Genomic DNA, 22,611 nt, shown 5'->3' on the forward strand with positions numbered 1-22,611 from the left:
ATAATCGTACTAGCTATGATGCTGTTGGTTGTCTTTCTGAGACTATGGTAATAGGGGCACATGCACCAACACTTTTATTATCTTCTGCTGTGAAGAAAGATCCTGCATAGGCTTGCTTTCAAAGTGAATGCAAAGTTTCCTTCCCCCTGGATATTAGTTGCAGTTCCACTCATGCATACAGTTCCTTTAGCTGAGTCATACTGTACTTCCAATTCATGATTGCTGATTTATCATCTTAATTGTACTGCTTGCTCTGACATTCCCATAAGCAAGCTGTGGAACATTAATTTAGATAGTATTATGATGAGCATGTGCAAAACCAGGTAGGAAGTTGAATTCCTGGAGCAGTCCTTATTAACTGGGAACGTGGGGTACAAAATTCATTTGTTAAGTTTTCAGATGAGAATGTCAATGGGAGCAGCTAGAAGCATGAAGCAGAATATTGGAATTTGGAAGGATCAAGGCAAATCAGAGAAGTGACAGCAAACAGAATGCAACTGAAAAAGAGGAGTGTGGTGTTACATTTAGAGATAAATCATCTGCACGACCACGCAATGAGGAGCAACTGCTATGGTCACAGTTGTGGGGACTTACCTCATGTTTTTCCTGGAAGGTGCTCCTTGACAGAGATGAAAACAGCTCTCAGCCTTTAGCTTATCCCAGACTTGTAACAGCAAGGGCTCCAGTGTATTAGACTTCGATGTATGGGCACTTGGAGGCAACTGAAGCCGTTTTTGGAGTCATTGTCTTTTAGCGTACATTGTGTGTAGCTGCTTGCAGGCCAAGTGGCCCCTCTTGGCTGCTTAGACGCAGCATTTGGCCACCGAGTTACCTGTCAGCACAGGCAGCCTCAGTGTCCCAATTGCTTGCATTACCAGAAGGGACACCAAAGGTGACTTTGCTCTACTTTCTCCAAGTCTTGGGCTTTTTTTGACTTGAAATGTGCTATAGGAACAGCCAAGCAAACTTTAAACCGCCGATTTCAAGACATAGATTGCTCACTGTAGGCAGCACAGCCTGTGCCTGAAAGAGGGTAAATGGACTTGGCCGTGCTGGGATCTGTCTCCCTTGGCTGCCTCGGTATCTTACCTGACTTGGCTCAAGCATAGAGGTGCTGCATGAAGTCCATTATTATCTGGCCAAATCAAGTATTTCCTAGCCTTTTTGTGAAAATAAGTTATATATGTATGTATCTCCAACAACAGGTTGAAAAAGAATCCTGAGTGGCTGAATGTAAGTTCTGTCAGTTTAAATACCCACATCACACATGACTGCTCTTACACCCCTCTGACAACTCAAACATTTGTTTAATCCAGGTTAATTACAGGAAGTAAATTTTAATCTCCAGTTTAACTTTGCAAATAGTATCGATAATAATCCTAGGCAAATCTTCTTGATGGTCTTTTAAAAGTAAAAGACCGTTGCTGTTATGCATGTTGTCAACACCACACCACTAAATATGTGGCATCTGCCAACCCGCTGCAGATATTAGCTTTGTAGCTCTATAGACATAGCTGTATATAGCTATTAGCTATGTTCCTCTGTTGGTAGTGACAATGCTTGCTGTGTCGCCATCACTGCGAATAGCAGTGCCCGTGTCTTACTAGTGTTGGTACTGACGTCATCCACCTCTGCAGTAACTACCCATGGCTGCAGCAAGCGCTGCTGTCACTGCAGGGTGGGTAACCAGAGCTGGGGCTATCCCATCTGCAATGGTGATACCTGCTGTCAGTCTTCCTGTGCAATACAGATGTCATTCCAAAGCTTATGTGTACCAGATACTATGCCGGTCAGGAAATGCACTGAAGCAGTAGTAGAAGGCTTAAAGTGGAGCAGGATTGATTTAGGGAAGACATTTGGAGAACTTTTTTAATGCTGGAGCAAGGTAAGTACAGAGGTATCCGTGCCCTGCCAGGGATCACCGGACTGTTTTTCATGCCCTGTAAGAGCCTCCCTATCATCTGCTTGTCATGTGGCATTGTAAGTGGCAGTTTGCCCAAGGGCAGCCACTTCAGCTTCTTCAGGAAACAACCCCAGCTGACAAGTTATTCCCGTAGTGACTCTAGTGTAACTCAACTTCACATCAAGTTTGATCATTTTGCAGTTCACAGGATTCATCTTGCAGTATCCAGCTTCACACCTGTATCAAGTTCTCTTTGTAAATGTAAGATTACCACTGTGACCGCTCTTTAGATATTGTCAAGAAATGCTGAGCTTTGCTAACAGCAAGTAAAGAAATAGTAATCATTACAACAAACCTGTCCCCATAGATCCTGGTGAGTTCCTACAGAGGCTTCTTTGGAAAGCTTCTTGTTCAGGGATTCTGAAGAAAAGCCAACCAAAAAGAGTGCCAGTGTTTACAAGACACTGCCAGAACTGGTACAGGAGATGAGACTTCATGGGTCGCTTTCAGCGCCAAATCAGTGCAGGAGGTTCTGCAGAAGTTCTGGAGGAAAAGGGCCTGAACCACCTTCTGGAAAGGCTTCTGTTAGCCACAGAGGAGAGGAGTGGGACAGATTTTTCTCTATGATTCCACCACAAGGACTAGCATTGTTTCAGTGGACATCTACCTGGACAACAGAGCAAGCACTCCTGAAGGCACCATCTGGACATCGCATATGTTCAGGAATCTGAGCCGGTTTTTCAGGACAGCCAAATACTGTCTAAGCTGACTAATATGAACGTTCAGCAAGCATCTCACAGAGAAAGTTTTGATTAGAATAGCTCATTTTGGCGGAGGGTCTTACTGATAGCCGGTGAGCATGACAGCCTGTTGTACCTTTTGGTGGGGGGCATGCGTAGCTTTGAGCTGACGTTTAATCTGCCAGTCAGCATGTTCACAGTGGTGTCTTCACTGGAGATTTACTGTTTTCTATCCTGGCAGTATTAATATCGCAAACCTTCTTGATTCTTTTGACATTTGTATCCCTGTTCCTAAAGATGGGATCCTCTCTCTCACCTCTACGTTTACAGTGGAATTCAGTTGCGCAAACAGGCATTTAGCCAAGCTTTGAGAGAACCGCTCTCTTGTCACGCCTTGGGCTGCTCTTGTTAAGAAATCAGGTGTGCCAAATTAATTTGAGCTTGAATGTCCTGGTACTCTCTTTATTCCTGCTATGAGTACAAAGTTCTTAAAATTGCCCAGGCACCTACAGATTTTCTGCCACAGCAGTGCCTCTGCTTGGAGTCGGTCCCATTTAGATCACTGACCCTTGCCTTTATCCATTTGGTCCATCTTAGGTGTCTTATGGAGGATGTCCCATGCTTCTGATACTTGTTGCCTTTGCTGTTATATCTGAGTACTTGAATCTGCTCGCTTGTCTCAAATACCCTAGAAGCCATTAGAGATACAATATGGAAGGTTTCTTCTCTAAAAATGCAGTTACTGAGCGATGTCATTATACTTTATGGACTGTGTCTAGCTAGAACAGATTCTTCTTCTGCAGACTGCCTAAAGGAATAGGTGTATGGCTTTCCCTGTTCAGATTCCTGGGTCTTGGAGGGATGAGTGTCTCTCATAGCCCTAAATAATTTGACCTTGAATGAGAAACTGAATTCAAGTACCATGCTTTTCATTCTCAGCTTCTGGAACTTAGTTTGCAGACTAGTGTTCTAGGTCTCCAGTCAGATGCTTTAGGTCTCCACTGAGTTTAAACTCCTACACAAGGAATTATGCACATGCTTTCCCCCATCACTGTCATGTTTTTCCTAGCATGTCTTTCTTCCCCTTTGAGCCAGGGGAAGGTTGAAGTGGCCACGGTGTGAAGCAGGCAAGGGAACAAATGTAGCCAAATGCTGTTTGTCTTTCTCTTCCTTTCTCCTGATCTGGTTAACCTTAGAGCTGCCCCATCTCTTGGGCCCAAATGAAAGAGTAGGTAGAATGGGTGGCTGGGGCAGGAAAAAGGGCTGCTGCCCTTTCAGCTGCAAGATGCACATCTTGATCATAAAAACACAGCAGAACTATTGAGTGTCTACATTCTGGGTAGAGTTTTATTTCTTCAAACCTATCTGTTAGTCTCTGCCTGCTGTTCTGCTTGCCTTTTTTTCTTCCCGCTCTTTGCACTTTTCATCCAGAAAGCTTTCCTTGTTCCTTAGCTGAATCTTTTTGCAAAGCCAGCTTCGCTTTTGTTGGTAGTGCATGGTTGAAACCAGTGATGTTTTGAGTTTAAGAAGAATGGAGTGTGGTGTTTGGGGCCCCCAGTACACGAAAGGTGTCAGCAAACTGGGAAGAGTCCAGTGCAGGAGCACTGAGGTGATAAGGGATTGGAGCAAGAAGCAGCCAGGGGAACTGGGCTTGTTCAGCCCAGTGATGAGGAGGAGGATGGGGTGGGGAGGAAGCATCTAATAGCAGTCTTCCACCTGAGGAGATATTATAGAGAGGACAGAGCCACACTCTTCTTGGAGGTAAACAGAGAAAGGAGCAAAAGGCAGTGGGCACAGGCTGGAACTAGGAAAACCCCATCTAGGCACAAGGAAAAAGATTCTTCACTAACAGAGTGGTACAACTCTGAGGCTGCACCTGGAGAGGTTGTGGAGACTCCATCCTTTGAGACTTTCAAAACTTGGCCAGATGATGCCCTAAGCAACCTGATATAGTTTTGAAATTAGACCTGCTTGAAGCAGAAGGTTAAACTTGATGACCTCCAGACATACCTTTCAATCTAAATTTTTCCATAATTCTTTAGCGTTGTCAAATGGATAGAATTTTAGTTCCTGGAACTTAAGAGCAAATTGCAGCTACTTCTCATGGCAACTCTGAGCTGTAACAAGGTATTCAGCTCATAAAATTCTGTTTTCTATCACCAGATTCCCTTCTAAAACCAGGAATCTTTTAATATTGAGATTCCTCATGAAGGAGGACTAGTGATGCTCATAGGTGCATAAAAAGGTAGATAGTAATACTTTTTGCCAGATGTTTCGTGCTTTGGAAGTACCACCTCTTATTGTTACTTTCTTTTAAGTGCAAGAATGTACAAGATTTCTGTAAGCATTCACTAGATTAATCATACAAGCATTGAATGTATGTTAGGATACATTATATACAGATCCCCTAGTGTTAAGCGGTATATGTAAGTAGGTTTGGCATTTTTTTTACCTGGTCAGGTAGTTCTTTATTATCAAAGACTTCCCAGTGTTTCCAATCACTTTGGAAACACTGCTGACTAAACATTCTTTATCCTATTTGACTTGTTTGATTACAGTCATGGTATTTTAGGTGGAGGGAGGGGACTAAGAGGAGTGAAGAGTATCCAGTTGTTGCTTTTTTATTTTCCTTTGAGATTTGTATTGGTATCCACTTTTCTAGGTTGACTCTCTACTATCTACTTGCAACCCACTTACCTGAATTGTACAGGTACAGTGCATGCTTGCTGAAAAAGAAAATACAGCTTCCCTTAACCCCTGTACCTTCACGCAGCATATTGCCTGAACTTGGTAGTCTTTTATCCTTGATTAATTCCTGTTTCCTCTGCGTTTTGCCTCGCTTTCCGTCTCCTTTCTTATTTTACCACTTTTTTCATGTTCATTTTCTATGGAAATGCTGAGGCCAGCAAAGACAATCTACAAAGTACCAATACAATGAGCAACTTGACAGAGAGCGCGTGTACTCACAACACAGTACACATATAATCTTTGTGCTATTTGGCTGTTAAATACTTTTTTAATTTTCTTTCTCTGATTTCTCAGGTACAGAACATCTCCACATCTAAAGAGTTTTGTTCTAACAAATGGCATTTTGAATCCATCATTGTTTTTCAGGCTTCTGAGTATCGCTGAAAACGAGCATCAGTATTTTTCAGAGCAAAAATCAGAACTGCTTTGAAGTTCCTCATGTGTCCTTTAACATAGAAGACCTGTTATCTGAAAGACTTTCATATAGATGTTGGAAGTCGTGGGGCATAAATTGTATTAAAATTTCAATTTATTGTAACAGGCCTTTTTATGATGCTTCACCAGATCATGCTGTTGGTCAGTGCTTTCATTCATTGAAGAAGACCAGTTCAGTATTTAGTCTCTAGAACATACCTACATAACATTGATTTCATCCTGTAACTGCTTAGAGAGACTTGTTCCCATAAGCCAGAGTTGTCTAAAATCAGATGCTAATGTTGAACCAAATTTGAGCAAGCATATAGACACATGGTCTCAAGACAGCCAGCCACAGTAAAAAGAAATCAAATCAGGTGGCTTAAATCAGCAACAGTTTGAGATTACATCCCTGTCATGTCAATCCAAACATAGAAGGCCGTAAATAGAGAACTTGCAAGTTAATTTTTTTTTCACAAAAGTAAAGTGAAGAGAGAAAGCCCACCAGCACACATGGAAGACTTCTGTCTTCAGATTCTTCTTCTTCGCTACTGGACAGCATCTCTGTAAGTAGTGCTTTCTTTTGTTGTATATGCTGTCATTATACAAACGTAGAGGTGGCATTACAGTAGTGCTGTGCTAGTGCAGTCTGGATTTTAAAGCTTTGCAGTATTGACAGTGCTAGTTATTGATTACAGCTGAAATTCATTAATAAGGATCACCTGCAAATTCCACTTTCAAAACAATGCACTTGTAAATACACCTGATGTTCACAGTGTTCTATAAAGAAAATTATTATCCATTGCTTTTGTCAGTGATTGTTTTATACACAGAGTATGAATGTAGTTATATAGGTATTTGGAATCCTATTGATATCTGTATAATCAAAGTAAAATGTTTTACTTCTTTCCACAGAGAATGAGATACTCTGAGATTCGTAGGAAGGAGCCAGTAGGGATCAAAATGATGTGTCATTCCCTTAAAAAGGAAGAAAAAACCCAACTGTGAAAAAGGCAGGTCATGAGAATCAAGGTGAGCCAAAAGGTCTCTTTTTGCCGCCTTCCTTTGTAAAGCAGGAACAGATGATGTGATGTGAGCCAAAACGCAGCAGTATCGCTAATAAACTTGCTGCATTCCACTTGCTGAAGGGGAGAGGAGTAAAATAACAGGCGTTTGGGAAGAGAAAAAAAAAAAGAAAAATAAATGAATTCTTGAAAAGAGTTTGCTGGTCATTGCAGCCAGAGGTGGATTGCAGCATCAGCAGTGAAATGGCACCCAATACTCGAGATTTTGGCATCACAACCAAGCGGCAAGCTTGGGAGTTGTTTAAACTACATTCCGCCCTCCCCCTGGTTTCTGAAGAAGAGCACAAGGTTTGAAGACAGTTTAACTACTATTGCCTTCTCTACCCAAATCCACCAAGAATACCACTCTGAGGGGGGAATGTCTCTTACATCCCAGTTCTCTTACTTCTCAGTCTTTACAGCCCCATCAGGAACCTTCGTGTCAGGGGAGGACAAAGACAGTAAGTCTCCTGTCCGAGGTAGAAAACACCCTCTCTGTGGCAAAGAGCTACTCTCATAGCTTCCAGAACAGCACTTTCTCTGTTGCCAGCACCAGGAGTTAAATATAATTTCAACCTGACTGGCAAAAAAGAATCCCAAACAGCACAAACTGGTTTGTATCCACAGTGCCTGTGCCAGGACCCGTTTGGAATACACTGGGCCAGCCTTCTAACTGTTTCAAAATCCTTTTTATTTTTTTTTGTAGTTACCTTCTGGCTGTTCCACAGCTGGGTCAAGTACTAATTCTGTCTGTAGTCCCTGCTGTATTTGAATACTTTTAAAACATAAAACCATTAGCATAGCTTCTTTTCAAGACTGATGGAATGAAAGGCATATCTACATTTTCCATGTTTTTATGAGTATTTCTCTTTACCATCTGTTCTACCAAATTAGAGTATGATATGCTAATATAGGCAAATATGAGTTTTCATTCTGGGATTGGTAATTGTTTGGTATTGAATTGCTTCCTGAATTAACAACCTACGTTTGTGAAAGATACAGGAAAATTTTTCAGCAGAACACTCTCACTCCATTCAATGTCAGGCTGCTGAGCCAGCTGAAGCAGTCACGGCTTCCCCTCTCTCTGGCTGCCCACTCGTGCCTCCACATCACTCAGTCAGTTCCAGTCTCACCATTCCAGAAAAATATTTTATATTTTTCCTGTGAATTTCTACAGGAGATTGCCCCCATGGTGCCATCTGCGCCACGTCAGATAAAGCACAGCTTGCAACGTTAATTAGGTCTGTAACACAACTAACAGACCTAGTTTGCACACTGCCTTTCAGGGACAGTAAGGCAAACTACCTGTCTTTCATGATGATTGGTAACATAATGCGGTTCTTTGTCCTTCTGCAGTCACTTGATCTCATGGAGATCAGTTTGTTAATGTGGCTGTGGTACAATTTCTGTTAAGACTGCCTATCACTCATTCTTCTTTCTCCAGTGAAGCTGTGTAAAGACACTCGGGAGTTTTTGTGAAGTCCTTAAGATGCATCATATTCATTGCTACATTTATAACGATAATAGTTTATGAACAAAATGAAACCTATATTTCTTTTTAACATGTATTTTCTTCCTTTCTAGACAGAAAAGCTGTTTTCCACATCTCATTTGGATGCAAACAAATGGAAGAGCAGCACCACCACTCCTTCAGGGTCTTCAGAAGATTGAAAAGCTTTTCTTGAGCAGAACATGTTGTGGAGGTGAATGGAGGAGTACAGACAAATCACACATTCTTCCGTTTGACGGTTCAGGCCTACCACGTCTGAAGATGCAAGAGCCAAGGCATAGCTTAGAGTAGCCCTAAAGCTTCTTTAAGTTGTGCTTGGAAAACAGTTGTCTCCGCATGGCTGTTGGAGTGGAAGGGATCATTTTAGTGTATTTAAAGCATGTTTGGTTCACACCATCTTTACTGTAATTACCCTAGGCATGCTGTTGTCACACCCAATGATTTGACTTCTTCAGTATCATGCTTACTTTAATAAAATTTCAAAATTTAACCTCCATACGTCTTTTTAGTTGTGTATGAGTAAACTGTAATACGTAGATACGTTAGCATGATGATACAGTTCATAAAGTATAAAACTAATATGACAAAGATCAGAGATTCACAGGTGCTTTTCTGTTATTAATCAGATATACAATGTTATTTGTACTTACATCTTAGAAGCTCTGTCCTGGATTTACACTCCACTGTGCTAGGTGCTCTACAGAGTCTACCTACGCTCATTACAGCTATATATACAGCTATGGTGCTCAGGGATAAATACTGATAGTAATATCACAACATTGCCATAATAGTATCCCTGTGACCTATTACTGTAAACTGATAGGCATTTAAATGAGTGGTTTTGCTGACCTACAGCAATTGGATACCCTACTATGCAATGAGTTACTTAGCCAAATAAAGAAAAGGTTTTGATATGGATTTTTGTAATGAAAATGAATGAAACTGTACAAGAAGGCATGTGCTAGAAATTTCACAGAGAAAAACCTTTCTCAGGATGTCTGTTACCTGACTTAACAGCCGTTTTTCCAGCTGAAGGTGAAAATCAAAGAAGCATGAGTGATGGAGTGTATGACGAGAAGGAAGATCATACATAACATGCACGGTTTATCTGTGACTACAGTGTTCTCTCTGTTGTTGCAATAAAACCATGTGTTTCTTAGATCTGCAGGGAAAGGTAGTATATTATAAACAATTTGAGAGTGCTTAACCAAAGAGCTGGTTTTGATGTGTGATGATACTGCAATTTATCTTAAGTAAGTTAGCTCAACTGGGAATACATCAGCTAACAGGAGGTTTATTCTGAACAGAAATTTAGATAGCTTAAGAAAATTCAACTAAAAAATATGTTTCAAGTTGTGTGTATTCTGTGTCTGCTGTGTGCATGGGAAGTATAGAAATATACATTGCACTGAATGTAAGATAAGCAGCGTATTCACCTGGTTTGGCATCGTGATAATGGGCGATGCTTTTATATTGGTATAGGTGTGTCCTCAATTACAGCTTTCTCTGGTGATAACATATTTTGGTAAGGAAAACACATCAGCAGCTTTAAAGCGAAATTAACTGTGTTTCTTTATGCTTTAGCATAGCAGGTCAAACTATTTCACTCAATGAACCAGCTTACAAAACTACCCCCAGTTTTATAGGGTTGTCCTCTCTCTGGTGCTTATTGGTGGACTTTTGGATGCCTCCTGAGAATTAGGAAGGAGAAGGCTTAGGCAAGTCTCTGACCAAACCTGTTCATTTTGTACAGATGGTGCAAATGAGCAAAAATTGTTGGATTTCTCTTGGGACCTTTCCCTGCAAATACAAAGCAGGGGTAGGCAGTTCCTTCTTCACCCTACTGTCTTCCCCCAGTGGCTGGTATGCACTGCATACAAGTTTTGCTTGTTTCTGTGTCTTGGTCTTGGGGGAGGGGGTTGAACAGGAAATTAAGGAGCTTTATCTGATTGCCTGACTTTGTTTCTGTATGAGTAGCAAAGTGTCAAGCTAGGCTATTAGTTCTCCCTTCTGAATCTTGCTCCCAGAAGATGGACATGATTAAGAGTGCTGTTTGGACAAGAACTGTGGAGAACCTGAGGGTCAGAGACCTTACTGCATGTTCAAGAACTAACAGAAGCAATTTGAGAGGTACAGGCTCCTGTCAAGACTCCTGCAGATCAGCTGAGTGGACAGTTTGCAACCAAATGGCAGACAAACAGCGGTGGGTAACTACACAAAGAGCCATCACGGCTCCAAGCTAAGGGCTGTGGGAGGAGATAAGTATGCTGTCAGGCAATAGTTTTATACCTTGATACTTTCTTTTCAGAGCAAATCCTAGCTCGCCCTTTGAAAAGAAAATTAACAATATGTTCAAAGGGAACTTCTTGCTTAACAATGTTCTTGATATAAACTGACCCCTCAAGAGAAACAGGATGATGAATTCAGAGCTGGGTTTTCCAGCTCTTTATGCATGTAACAGTTGGACTTGATGATCTTAAAGGTCTTTTCCGACCTAAACAATTCTATGATTCTATGCCGTCCACTTGCCCTTTGCAAATGACTTAGGTGCTTTCAGACTTGGGACCCTCTTGTAGAATATAGCAGGGTGAAGATGGCAGATGACATGGGCATGCTGGAAGGAAGAGAACTATGGATGTGTCTGGGAGGAGGCTAGAACAGGAAGAAAGGTGAGGGGATGAAACAGTGGTGAGAAATCTTTGGCTAGGGCAGGGAGCTATGTCTGCTAGTGCCATTCTACTGCCTTTCAGCAAAGGCTTTAAGATGAGAAGCAACCACAGCATTGAGAATCAGTATTTGTTGATAAGCAAGAGGAGCTTCTTGTCATACTTGTGGAAGTCACTTCATTTCCTAGAAATTCTGTTTAGCTCTACTTCATCTGCTCCAGCCACCGCCTCCCAGTACATCGCTACTCCAGTTTGAGTGGCCTCCTAGCAATGTCTCCTCCCTTAGGAGGTTAGCTTTTCCACTCCAGTGTTGACCTGTCCTCAGTGGCTGTGCTGGAACTGGGAAGGTTCATTTCTTAGTGAGTCCCTTACCTCTAGATGCAAGGAAGCAGAGCTCCTCAGCCAAAATTTTCCATGTTCTGTGGCATCCTCACAGACCACTGTCAGTCAAAATGATGTTTTAAAACTGGACAGCAGCAGCTGTTTTCCACAGCTGTCCATATTTCCAGATAAAGGTATTTCATACGGATAACTAGGACAAGGTGCATTTCTGTTCAATACTGGAAGAGCTGGTCGGCCTGACCACCATGGTTGTTGACATACTTCCTCAGGTACGAGCCTTCATCTTTCTGGGCTTGCTGACCATCTCGGAACTCTTCCTAGTTGTCTCACTGGTGATCAAGGAACCAACAAAGACAGGTGATCTGCTGGACCTGATGTTTAAAAAGGAAGAACTGGTGGGTAGTGTGAAGATCAGTAGCATCCTTGGCTGCAGTAACCATGAGATGGTGGAGTTCAGGATATGTGTCAGAGGGGTCGATACTGAGGTCAATACTGTGTAATATCTTCATGAATGACCTCAATGAAGCGGCAGAGTACACCCTCAGCAAGTTTGAAGATGATACAAAATTTGGAGGAGTGGTTGATAACTAAACAGTGATGCTGTCATTCAGAGAGACCTCAAGAGGCTGCAGAAATGGGCCTGACAGGAACCCAATGAAGTTGAGCAAAGAGAAATGCAAAGCCCTGCACCTGGGCTTTGTTAGTGGCTGACAGACTGGAAAGCAGCTTTGCAGAGAAGGTCCTTGTTGACACCACGTTGAACATGAGCCAGCAGCGTGCCCCTGCAGCACAGGTGGCCAACAGCACCCAGGGCTGCATTAGGAAGAGCACTGCCAGCAGGTCAAGGGAGATGATCCTTCCTTTCTACTCGGCACGTGTCGAGTGCTATGTACAGGGCTTCCCAATGCAAGAAACTTGAAATTCAAAACCTGACTGGACATGGTCCTGGACAACCTGCTTTACCTGACCTTGCTTGAGCTGGGGAATTGGACTAGACAATCTCCAGAGGTACCTTCCAAGCTCAACCATTCTGTGAATCTGTGTGATTCTGTTTTCCAGCTGTAAAGTGGGCTGGCGTTTTCTGGGGGCAGAAACAAGTGATTGAAGGCTATTTAAAACTAGTTTAAATGGAGATAGTGTCTGATCTTATGCCCCTGATAAAGGTTTAGCACATAGAGGCAAGTAACATACATAGATTTATGTGTAGACTTACATAGAGACAAGTTCTAGATGTGCTGTCAGTACAAAGAGTCTTCAGATACTTCATCAAAGAGGAAAATACCACCAAACTGGTGAGGGAAAAAGTCTCCAAGCAGTTAGCACAGGCACAGCCATGTAAAAGAGAGGGACTCTTCTCTTGTGAAAGTCAGCTCTGTACTGAGTGACTTTTACCACATACTTCCATGTGTGAGTAGTTGTGGTAGCAATGAAAACTATGCTTTCATGAGCATTTAAGTGATATAGGAGAGTAATTCCATTTAATTTTCAACAGGACTTTGAGTCTTTGAATTCCTTTTGAAAACTGGGTGCATTTTCTAAGCTTGAGTGTTTTTGAAAACCCATCAACAGTGATCAGTCCTTCAGACTTCGCCATGAAACTACTTAATGCATTTTATACTATGCTGTTGGACATTTTATTGACTTGCTCTCCACACACCAGATTTTTCAGCAACGGATGAGAAAAAATTAAGTAAGTCCCCATTTGGATTTCCCGAATACAGAAATTCTGGAACTTTAAATACATATAGGGCTAAATTTTAGCCCTTGTATGTTTTTGGACATTTATATTTGAACAAATGTATTTGAATATTTATTTTAAATGTATTTGTGAATTTTAACATGTCTTGCATATTCAGGTGCTTACGCCCTCCAAACTCAGATGCTCAGACAATTTAACCGTTTTGGTGTGGTGTGTATGACCACTTGAGCACTGTTTGTTACTGACTTTAGGTATCTTGAGGTGCTGGCAAAGCACCCTGCTTTGAAGACTTGCAGACCCCTGAACCTATGTTGTCACGTTTTTATGGGTAACATTGAAGCAATAAGTATTTTAAAAGTGAAGATAGTTCTACCTGAATTGCTGTTGCAACTCCTGTCCCAAGGAGCCGTGTACACAAAACTGAACTTTGTTACCTCTAAGATAGGTGCAATTTGGAGATGTGGGGAACCTGTCACTGCAACTGTTTTCTCCCGTGTCTGATTGCAAGTGCTCTTGGTTTGTGCCTTGCCGAAAAAAGCAGAGAAGCCTGATTCAGGCAGAATTGAGGGCTCAGGCATTTTATTGGCATGGGGAGACTCTTACATCTGTCCTTGTTGGCTGTGTCTTCACTCCCTCACACAGCATTGACTGTGTCACCTCCCATGTCAAGGTGCCCTCACGGAGTAGGACATCCAGGGACCACACTAGATCAAGGAGATGAGGGTCCCAGATCCATGGGACTGAAGAGGAGTGTATGCCTGTAACATAGAGTTGAAGGTACCCCTACTTTGCACTCCTACCAGCTTCTGCACCAGACAGGGCTCCTCAGCCCTTTCTCTTCCTGTCCAGGAGCATGCCCCTTCTTTCCTCCTTCCTCCTTCTCTCCCCTGCCATTGGGATCCAACCCAACCTTTCCCTGTGGGCTCTGCCTCCTGCAGGATGGTGCTACCTGTGCTCACCTCCTCCCGCAGACATGCCAGTGCCAGGAGTCCGGCAAAGTAAAAACATGTTGAGGAGCCTGTGCTAGAGGAGATGGGGTTGTCCCAGGTACTACATGTGCTACGGTGGGTGTTAGCCCTGCTCTTCTCTGTCCTTCCTCCTGCTTTGCCAGGTGCCTTACAGATCTCCCCTAGGATTTGGTGGTCCAGGTCAGATCAGAGCATGGCACCGGCTGACCCAGAAGGGGGACAAAGCTCCCTTCCCACCATGTACCCTTGTTGATTAGCAGTCTCTCACCTCTCCTGGGAGCACTTGGGTAAGGAGGCAATGGTATCAAAGCAGCCTGATTGTTGGCCATTTTCTGTAAACTCTCTACAAAAGAGTCTGCAATCAGTATCCTTTCACTGCAGGCAGCTACCTCTTTTACCTTGTCTGAGGGTGCTCATGGTCATGGATGGTCATGGGCTGGGAGCCTCCTGCCCATTCTGTGACAATGACTGTAAAAGCTGCACAGACTTTCAGGACTAAAACCATCTCCAGGAGCTGACCCTGGCACTGTGACCTGCTGTGCAATAGGATAGCAAAGCATTTGCTTCTTGCTTTATGAGTAAGTGGGGCTTGGGATTGTGTCAGGCTGTGGCTGTGTACTAACCTGGCTGTGCCTTCCTTCCACAGGGAACGATCTCTTTCTCGTCGCAGTCCATGAGCTGGGACATGCCCTGGGTCTGGAACATTCCAATGATCCCAGTGCTATCATGGCTCCTTTCTACCAGTACATGGAAACACACAACTTCAAACTGCCCCAGGATGATCTCCAAGGAATTCAGAAAATCTATGGTGAGCAACACTATCCACTCGTCTATTTACACTGAGCTCAAGTCTAGCGAGTATTTTACAGCCACAGACAGCCCCCAAAATGCTTGCAGCTGGTGGGCTGGATTTCCTAGCATACCTGAACAGGGAACTGTTTAAATCCCTTGATCTACAGCCAAATATCAGACGACTGTCCCAGTGGCAATATCTTTGCACAAGTCAGGATAACCAAACCTCTGTGATCTCACTGCTGCTCCATCCCTCACTATGTCCCCAATATCAAGGAGCACTAGAAAGGGAAAAACAGGCAATTGCTGTACCCAAGGTTTGTCCATTAGGAACAGCCAGTGAAAATAAGGGGAAGAATGCGAAGAACATGGAACATCAAGGAAAGGTAAAATGTATTTATGCACTCATTGTTTTCTCCATATATAGAAGGTAGAGAAAAAAAGTTTGGATCTGCTTAGGGAATAAAAGTTTGGATCTGCGTAGGGAATACTTTACTTCTTTTAATCTCCAGCTGAACATTGTTGTACAACATGTGCCACAAAGAAATGGGCTCAAGGAAAAGAGAGAGAAAAGGAGGCAGAGGGATTATGGGAGAAAACCCAAGGGGCTGGAGATGACATGGTACCATGTGACGGGATCATGGATACCAGGGTGTGAAGACGGGGACTTTCAGAGAATTATTGGCTGAAGGAGACTCTGGGAGCAGAGGAATATGTGGGTTTTAGGAGCCACAGTCAAGGCTGAGCTAGAAGATGCTAATGGATACAGTCTGCGGCAGCCCATGGAAAACAGGTTTTGTCAAACATTCCTGATTTCATTCTTTGAGGAGAGTACAAGTTTGATAGAGAGGTTACTTAATAAATGTAGCATAGAGCAACTATGCTATGTAGCTCTGCAACATTTGCAGCTGCTTGACATCTGGAGTCAAATATTAGCTCCTAGTACCAGTAGAGCAGATATTATATGAATTAGACCTGAAAAAAAAACCTTGTAAGATGGCTGTCAGTGGGAAAGCTGATGTTTCTAAGGGATTGCTGCTGGGATCAGTGACAGACCTGACACTAGTCAATGTTTGCATCAGTGATCTGCCAGTGAATTTTAAATTGCTGCTAACAGAGTTTGTGCCAAGACCTATAAGAATCTAAAGCAGTACAGAAAGACTTTAGAGGTCTAAACTGTATGTCAATTGTTTGAGTTTGGGGTTTTTTGGGGGTTTGGTTTTTTTTTTTTTTTTGGTGACTGGAATGAGATTCATTTGTTCAAATGTAGATGCCTAAAGAAGAGAAATCTCTTTCTGGGCTAGTTTCCCTAACTCCTGTCTGGGCCATGGGAAAAACCAGGGCATTTGTAAAGTGCAGTTCATCCTCACTGGAAGGCAGATACCCAAGTAAGGTCCAGCATTTAAAATGACTTCAATGAAGTACACGCAGCAGGAGCTGGCTCTTCCCATTAGTACAGCTGAAGATTTCTTTTTATTGGTCACTACCAGGATGAAGTTGCATGGCAATTGTCCTATGGTATCATTTAATTATGCGTACTTTAACATAGTATATATTCAAGTACTCAGGATAGCAGAGACTCTGGATGGTTTTGAAATAAACTGCTGGGGTAGTAAGTATTAAACTTTAATTAAATAATATAGCTAAGTTTTCATTTTTGAAAGCTGCTGAAATGTCATTACGCTGTTTCTATTTTGAAATGTTGATTTAGTTCCTGTGAACTTTACTAATCAGAAAGAAAAACAATAATCTTAATTTATCGCTGAAAGGGAAAGTGCAATCAAGAAAAACATACTGGTTTCTCTGGTTTCATATACCTTTTTGGAAAGGGAGCAGATAAGGAATTGGCAGCCATGCCTCTTCACATTTGTGGTTCAAGCCAATAACAGCTGCGGCTGAGCTGGGGACCAGCACTCCCCCAACACAGCTTGGGCAGGGACCCGATGCCCAGGGCTGAGCTGAAATGGGGCTCCTGGGCCCACGGGTGATGCTGGTCAGGGCCATTAAGACCTATTAGCGTCCTCAGGGCCCTGACAATTTGTGAGAGTCCTGCACGGCGTCTCGTGCACAGCTAAGAGAGAGCAGAGAGCTCAGGACTGTACTGCCTACGGCTTGGCAGCAGCACCGCTACACTTCTACTTAGTTTTCACTTACGTAGTGACATTAAACTTTAGCCGCATACTATGTTAAGATTCTCTGTATGCAATATAATATGCTTTAAATTTTAACTCGGCTTGAAAAAAGCAGTATGAATGAATTACTACCTGGTGCAGGTAGTAATTATGAATTAGTTTGTTGACTATTGTGGAATCATGCAAGGCTTTTCTCTGAGGTCTTTGAACTGGAGTGGGTTGGGGATGGTGGTGGTGGTTGTAGAGATAGCTAGTCCTGCAGGGAGAAGAGGGAGCAGCTTCTGCAGTAGGAGCTTTGATTCCTCAGGGAGCGATTTTGGCCCTTAGCACAGAGTTACAGTCCAAAAACGAAAGATTAGTTTAAAACTAGGTTTTACTCTTACGGTTCACAAAGAAAGGATGGAAAATGCGGGTTATGTGTCTCCGTGGAACTGGAGATATGAGAACAGATCCTTTCATCTGAGCTTCTTATAACTGAGAAGGGACTGCTGAAATATCCTTCCTGTAGCTTTAGCAGGAACATTCAACTAATGTGTTTTATTTCCACAGTGCCAAGCTGCTTTCTTGTGCCTTGGGAATGCCAAAAGCCCATCTACCAGAGCACCTGTCCAAAAATCAAAACCTCCTGCTTTCTTGCTGCTTTGACATTCTCTACAGTGCAGCAGCACGTGCTCAATATGTGTTATTTAAGAGCTTACTATGCAAAATAAGTCATAGAGCTAGAGCCACTGCCTTGCCTGTAGCATCCTGTTTTAAAAATAAGTTAAATTACAACTTCCAATTTCTCATTCCACTGAAGTTGCTAGAACAAAGAACAGAGGTTCTACTAAAGCTTAAGTCCATTTTGTCTCCTTCTTTTGAGAATGATGCGTTTCACATGTATTTTTATGTTGCATCTGTGTTTACTCATTAGAAAAGAAATACGTCTAAATCTGTCATATAATGATTTGTTGAATTATTGAGTTATTTTCTGCTGGATTTATTTCAAAACTCACCTATAGAGACAGTAGATGATGTGAACAAGAGTTTGTGCTTCATGCTGGTTAGTATAAGGTCAATGTTTAAAATGTTATTTCCACTTATGAGCTAATGACGAAAAGGCCAGCAGCTCGCAGTGCGTGACAGAGTAGACTATAAGACAAGTCTGCAGTATTTCCATCTTCTGATAGGTGCTTCTTGTAGCATGTTCCTTGACAAAATGAGAGAATATCATGACTCTTCTTTACATGTCTTTTTCAGAAGGATATCTCCCACTGTACTTATGTGCCCATGTCACAAATGACATGCCCAGGAAGGAATTAAACTGGAAATAATACTGTTATGTAGGTCCCTTGGATATCCTGTTAAGCTGACTGGCTCTTTTAATTTTGCTAGTGTTGAAGTCAGGACTGCGTGTAGCTACAGTGCAGAGGCAGAGAGGAGACGTACTCGGCCATGGCCTCATCACACAGCCTGAACTGATCGTCCTTCAGCACTGGTTCTCCTGTTCTTCACGTCCTGCTCTAAGTACCCTTTTGCAGTAGGCTGTGAAGCAGCCTGTCACGTTAGGAGTGACTTCTGACACTATGCCTGGGGAGCAGAGGGGCTGACGTGATGTGCAGGAAAAATATCCACACGGATGCTTTGAGCTGGCAAACCAGGCCGTTGCCTTCAAGGCCCTTTCAAAGCCTAAGGTCACAAAGGAAAGGCCTCCTAGTCACTCAATGATAAACCAAATCTTAATGCCTGGAGACAATCTCAAGGATCTGGGTCCTCCCAAATCCCACTGAGGACGTGTCAACCTCCCACATCTTTTCTGCAGCTCAAGAGAAAAGCTCCCAGTCAGTGTACATGCTGCATCCCATGAGGGCAGAGGCCCAGGGTGGTTGTGAAACCACACCAGCCCCTGGCCAAGAAACTAGACAGCACCAGCTCTGACATCCAGGAACAGGGAATCAGGGCACAGTGTCCATGAGCAAATAGCACCTTCTGCCGGCCTCATTACTCCTCTGCAGCAAGCACCTCTCTTGGGAGGTTTCTCAGCTGATGGAGAAACACTGCTTTATGTTATGGCTGGGCATGAAATACTTCTCTCATCCTACAGGTCTGAGTATAAAAAAATGTTATGTTTTGCAGTGGAACAGATGCCAGGCTTCTTAAAGTTTTTCCAGAGGGGAACTGGCTGCAAGCACCACAGATGGAGCATCTTGCAGAGCCCCGAACTCTCAGCATTTGCCTGTCTAAGCCTGGGAATTTTGGACCCAGTTTTCTTGCACCCAAAGCAGAGAACCCAACCGCAAGGTGAATCGCCTTGTTACAGAGCCCAGGAGAGCATTCCCTTTGGCTTTGAGCAAGGATTTCAGCCATGGATGCTTGTCTACCAGGTGAACGCTCTTTCACCTGGGCGGCAGCTGGTCATTCAGAGAATATCTGTGTGAGAAGGGCTCAAGAAACCCTTCCTACCACCCAGTGATGATCACGAGGGCCTCGACTGCCCAACCATTGGGTACACTGTGGGTGCTGGAGCTTGTTCTGCAGACTGTAGTGCACTGTGGCAAGGACACCCAAACTAACTGAAATAGCTAATTCACTTCACTGCTAAAGTCTAACCCCAGAAGTGCAAAGTGGTCTGTGGACAGGTTTAGCAAGCGAGCGAGGGGAATGGGTCCTTCCTGAGCTCTGAGCTGTTGTGGATGGACCATCTTGTCCCTGAGATAGCTTGTTGGCAGCTAGCTCATTTAATATTAACAGGGGCCTCTCTCCACTGCTCTGGAGTCTGCAGAGCAGCCGGGTGGGATTCTCGCACTCTTCCTGGCTCATTTGGATCATACAGTTGGATTTGAAACTGAGGAGCCTTTCCTGTGTACCTGGACAGCTGCTACAGTCCTGCAGAAACATGCAGGCAGCTCAGCTTTTTACAACCAAAAAACCCCTGTATGTTATTCAAAAGCGTAACTGCCTGCCTGTAGTCTGGATGACAGTTTTATTCTTGGAGTGAGTATTAAGAAGATCAAGACAGGCCTTTGTTTGCAGGTGGATCGTTATCTCCCCTGATCTGAAGCAAAGGGCGTCCTCTGCACTGGCAGGCTTGGAGAGCCGCCGGGCTCCGCAGAGCTGGCTGTGACGGATGCTGAGCCGTGCAAGATGCTGAGCCTCCAGGCAGGTGTTGTGCAGTTGAGGGAACACTCTGTCAATAGCCGGGAGGACAGTACAATTATATTTTGTCCTCAACTATCGACACAGTGGCTCCTAAATGCCTCCTCTCTCTGTGTTATCTTCACAGGTCACCTTGATATTCAGATGGTCTGCGACAGAGGAAGCATGAAGGGAGGAGGCTAAGTGCCAGTGGCGGAAGTCACACTCTGAAGGTGATCTGCTGTGACCCAAAAGCTTTCTGACATTCTTTGCCTTGGTTGTGATAGAGAGGAAGAAAGTCTTCTTCTCCACACAGTGTCTGTAAAGTCCCAGCAAGTTGCTTCCCTCCAGAACGTAGTTTCCAGCTCCAGGAGGTTTCCTACCTGCTTCCTGTGTGGAAGTGGCTGCAGGTTCAGCCCCAGGGGTGGGTTCGGCTCTGGTGCTGGGATCACACGCAGTAACTAGGTGATGGGGTTCAGGCCCATGCAATAGCCTCCCTCACTTAATTTTTCTCTCAATGAGATTTGCTCTGACTGATTCTCTGAAGTTGCTTGGAAACGTCGTGGTAGAGGCTGTGATTTGTGTGCGATACTGCCTGGTTAGTTATATCAGTGGTGGGTGTAATCAGTTCCTGTAATAAATACCAAGGTGCCAGCATCTCTTAAGGAACTCTTTGTTCACATGGTCATCTCTGCTGCTGATAAACCTGTTATATCCTGCTTTTGCTGTCTGTTTTGGAGGCAGGCTACTGTGATGAGATTCTGGAAATAGTAATGACTGTCAAACTATGCAGGGTCTGTTCATTCTGCTTTCATGCCAGGTTGCGCTCTGAAGTGGCTTAGGTTTTACGAGATAGCATCTTTCTTCAGCCACAGACCGGCTGTGCTTCTGCTTTCCATCCCCCTAACTGTAGACCAGATCTGCCTGCCTAGCACTTGGACCTGAGGAGTTCCGCGTTGTATGTACGCTCCTCTGCTCTTTGCATGTGCGTAGCTGTAGGATTGCCTTCCACCTTTAGCTGTAAGTCCACCCTCACTCAGTGAGAAAGCAAAGGCAGAATTAAAAAAAAAAAAGCAATCTGTATAACTGCAAGAGGAGATAAAGACTTCAATCAGGATAAATTAGAAAGCCCAGAATGCATAAAAACAAGAGGAGGAGCGAAAGATAGCAAGAAAAAATCCATGGCTGGCAGGGAAAGACAGTAAGAGGAATATTTTAAGTGAAGTGACAAAGCCTGCATCCGAGCAAGTTGCAGTACCACTGGCAAAATGTGTGGGAAGCCTTGTCAGCACTGGGTACCTCCTTCAGAGCAATATGCCAGCGCTAGTTTGGCCACTGCAAGCAGTGAGTACCTACAGCGGCCCAGCTTCTGTTGTTGGTCCTGACTTTTCTCTTTCCACTACACTAGCAAATGTTTCGGTTAATGCCGAAATCATTGCTGATTCGCACCGTCCTGACCACGGTGTGTACAACTGCTTCTGCCTTCCAAGTTTACTGCATTCTGTTTCAGTGGCGTCTTAGGGCTAATTAAAACCTCTGCATCGGTCCCCTCGGTTGCAGGTGCTATTTTAACTTAGCTCTTCTCTACAGAAGACTGTGACAGACTTTGGGCACTTAAGTTGAAAGTGAGAGAGTTTGACATGACTGCTGTTCTGCAGCAGGGGCAGGGCAGGCTGTAGCCTGGTATATGAGTGGTCCTCACTTGTGAAGAGAGAATCTTTAATAACTCCAATCGTGCGTGAGATGTTAAATTTCTAGCATATCACCACAATACTGTAGTCCCTATTCTGCACCTTACTATCAGATTCTGTATGTCTTTGTGACCCATCAGACACATTCATCATAATTTTCTTTAGATATTACTTCTGTCTCACCCTTTTTTCCCTTTAAGAGAGGGGGAAAAAATTAATGTCATGTCCTCATCTTACTGCTCATGGTCTTTGCTATAAAACTCTGTTCTTGCTCTCTTTTCCTCTCAAAGTATGCAGTTTTTGGCTTGTTGTTTCCTGGAATCCAGAACTGCTGTTGATTTCAGTATCTCTATCCGTTTGCTGAGTCTGAGGAGCAGAACCACCCTGACTTGGCAATCACTCCCTTTCGCACTCTGTGTCTTTCCAGCAAGCGGTTTGAATATTTAAGGCACAGTCACTTCGTGGGTCCCTCCCAGGCAATTCCCTCTGCCAGCAGGTGTGCCTCCCTGCAGCGCGCACTGCTACGCATCTCCCCCTGCTCCAAGGCAAGAGCGCTCCTTGGAGTCCTCCTTACAATCACGTGAATTTGCTTCTAGCCGCCTCTCACAACACAGGGCTCTGTCCTGTGCTAGAATGGGTGGTTGGTCTTCTGCAAACTACCAAATAGCTGTCTGATGAAATTGCTCCACTGCATCAATTAAACTGACCGCCAAAGAGGCTTTTCTGATCCACATATGGCAACAGAAACGCCTCTCTGATTTGGTCAGTGCACGGCAGCGTTAGCGTCTTGCAAAGGGGAGGGAACGAGCAACTACACCTCTCTTGTGC

At 43.7% G+C, this 22,611-nt stretch overlaps 1 protein-coding gene across 1 annotated transcript in view; it reads left to right on the plus strand.

Annotated features, from left to right (window-relative positions):
* MMP24 (matrix metallopeptidase 24) overlaps positions 1-22,611 on the plus strand; it is a 44,267-nt gene that overhangs the window by 14,837 nt on the left and 6,819 nt on the right. The window contains exon 5 of the mRNA XM_075720949.1: positions 14,701-14,862. Within this exon, the coding sequence (XP_075577064.1) occupies positions 14,701-14,862 (162 nt within the window). The remainder of the gene's footprint in view (positions 1-14,700; positions 14,863-22,611) is intronic.

Source organism: Pelecanus crispus, chromosome 14 (assembly GCF_030463565.1).
Source record: "Pelecanus crispus isolate bPelCri1 chromosome 14, bPelCri1.pri, whole genome shotgun sequence".
NCBI lineage: Eukaryota > Metazoa > Chordata > Aves > Pelecaniformes > Pelecanidae > Pelecanus > Pelecanus crispus.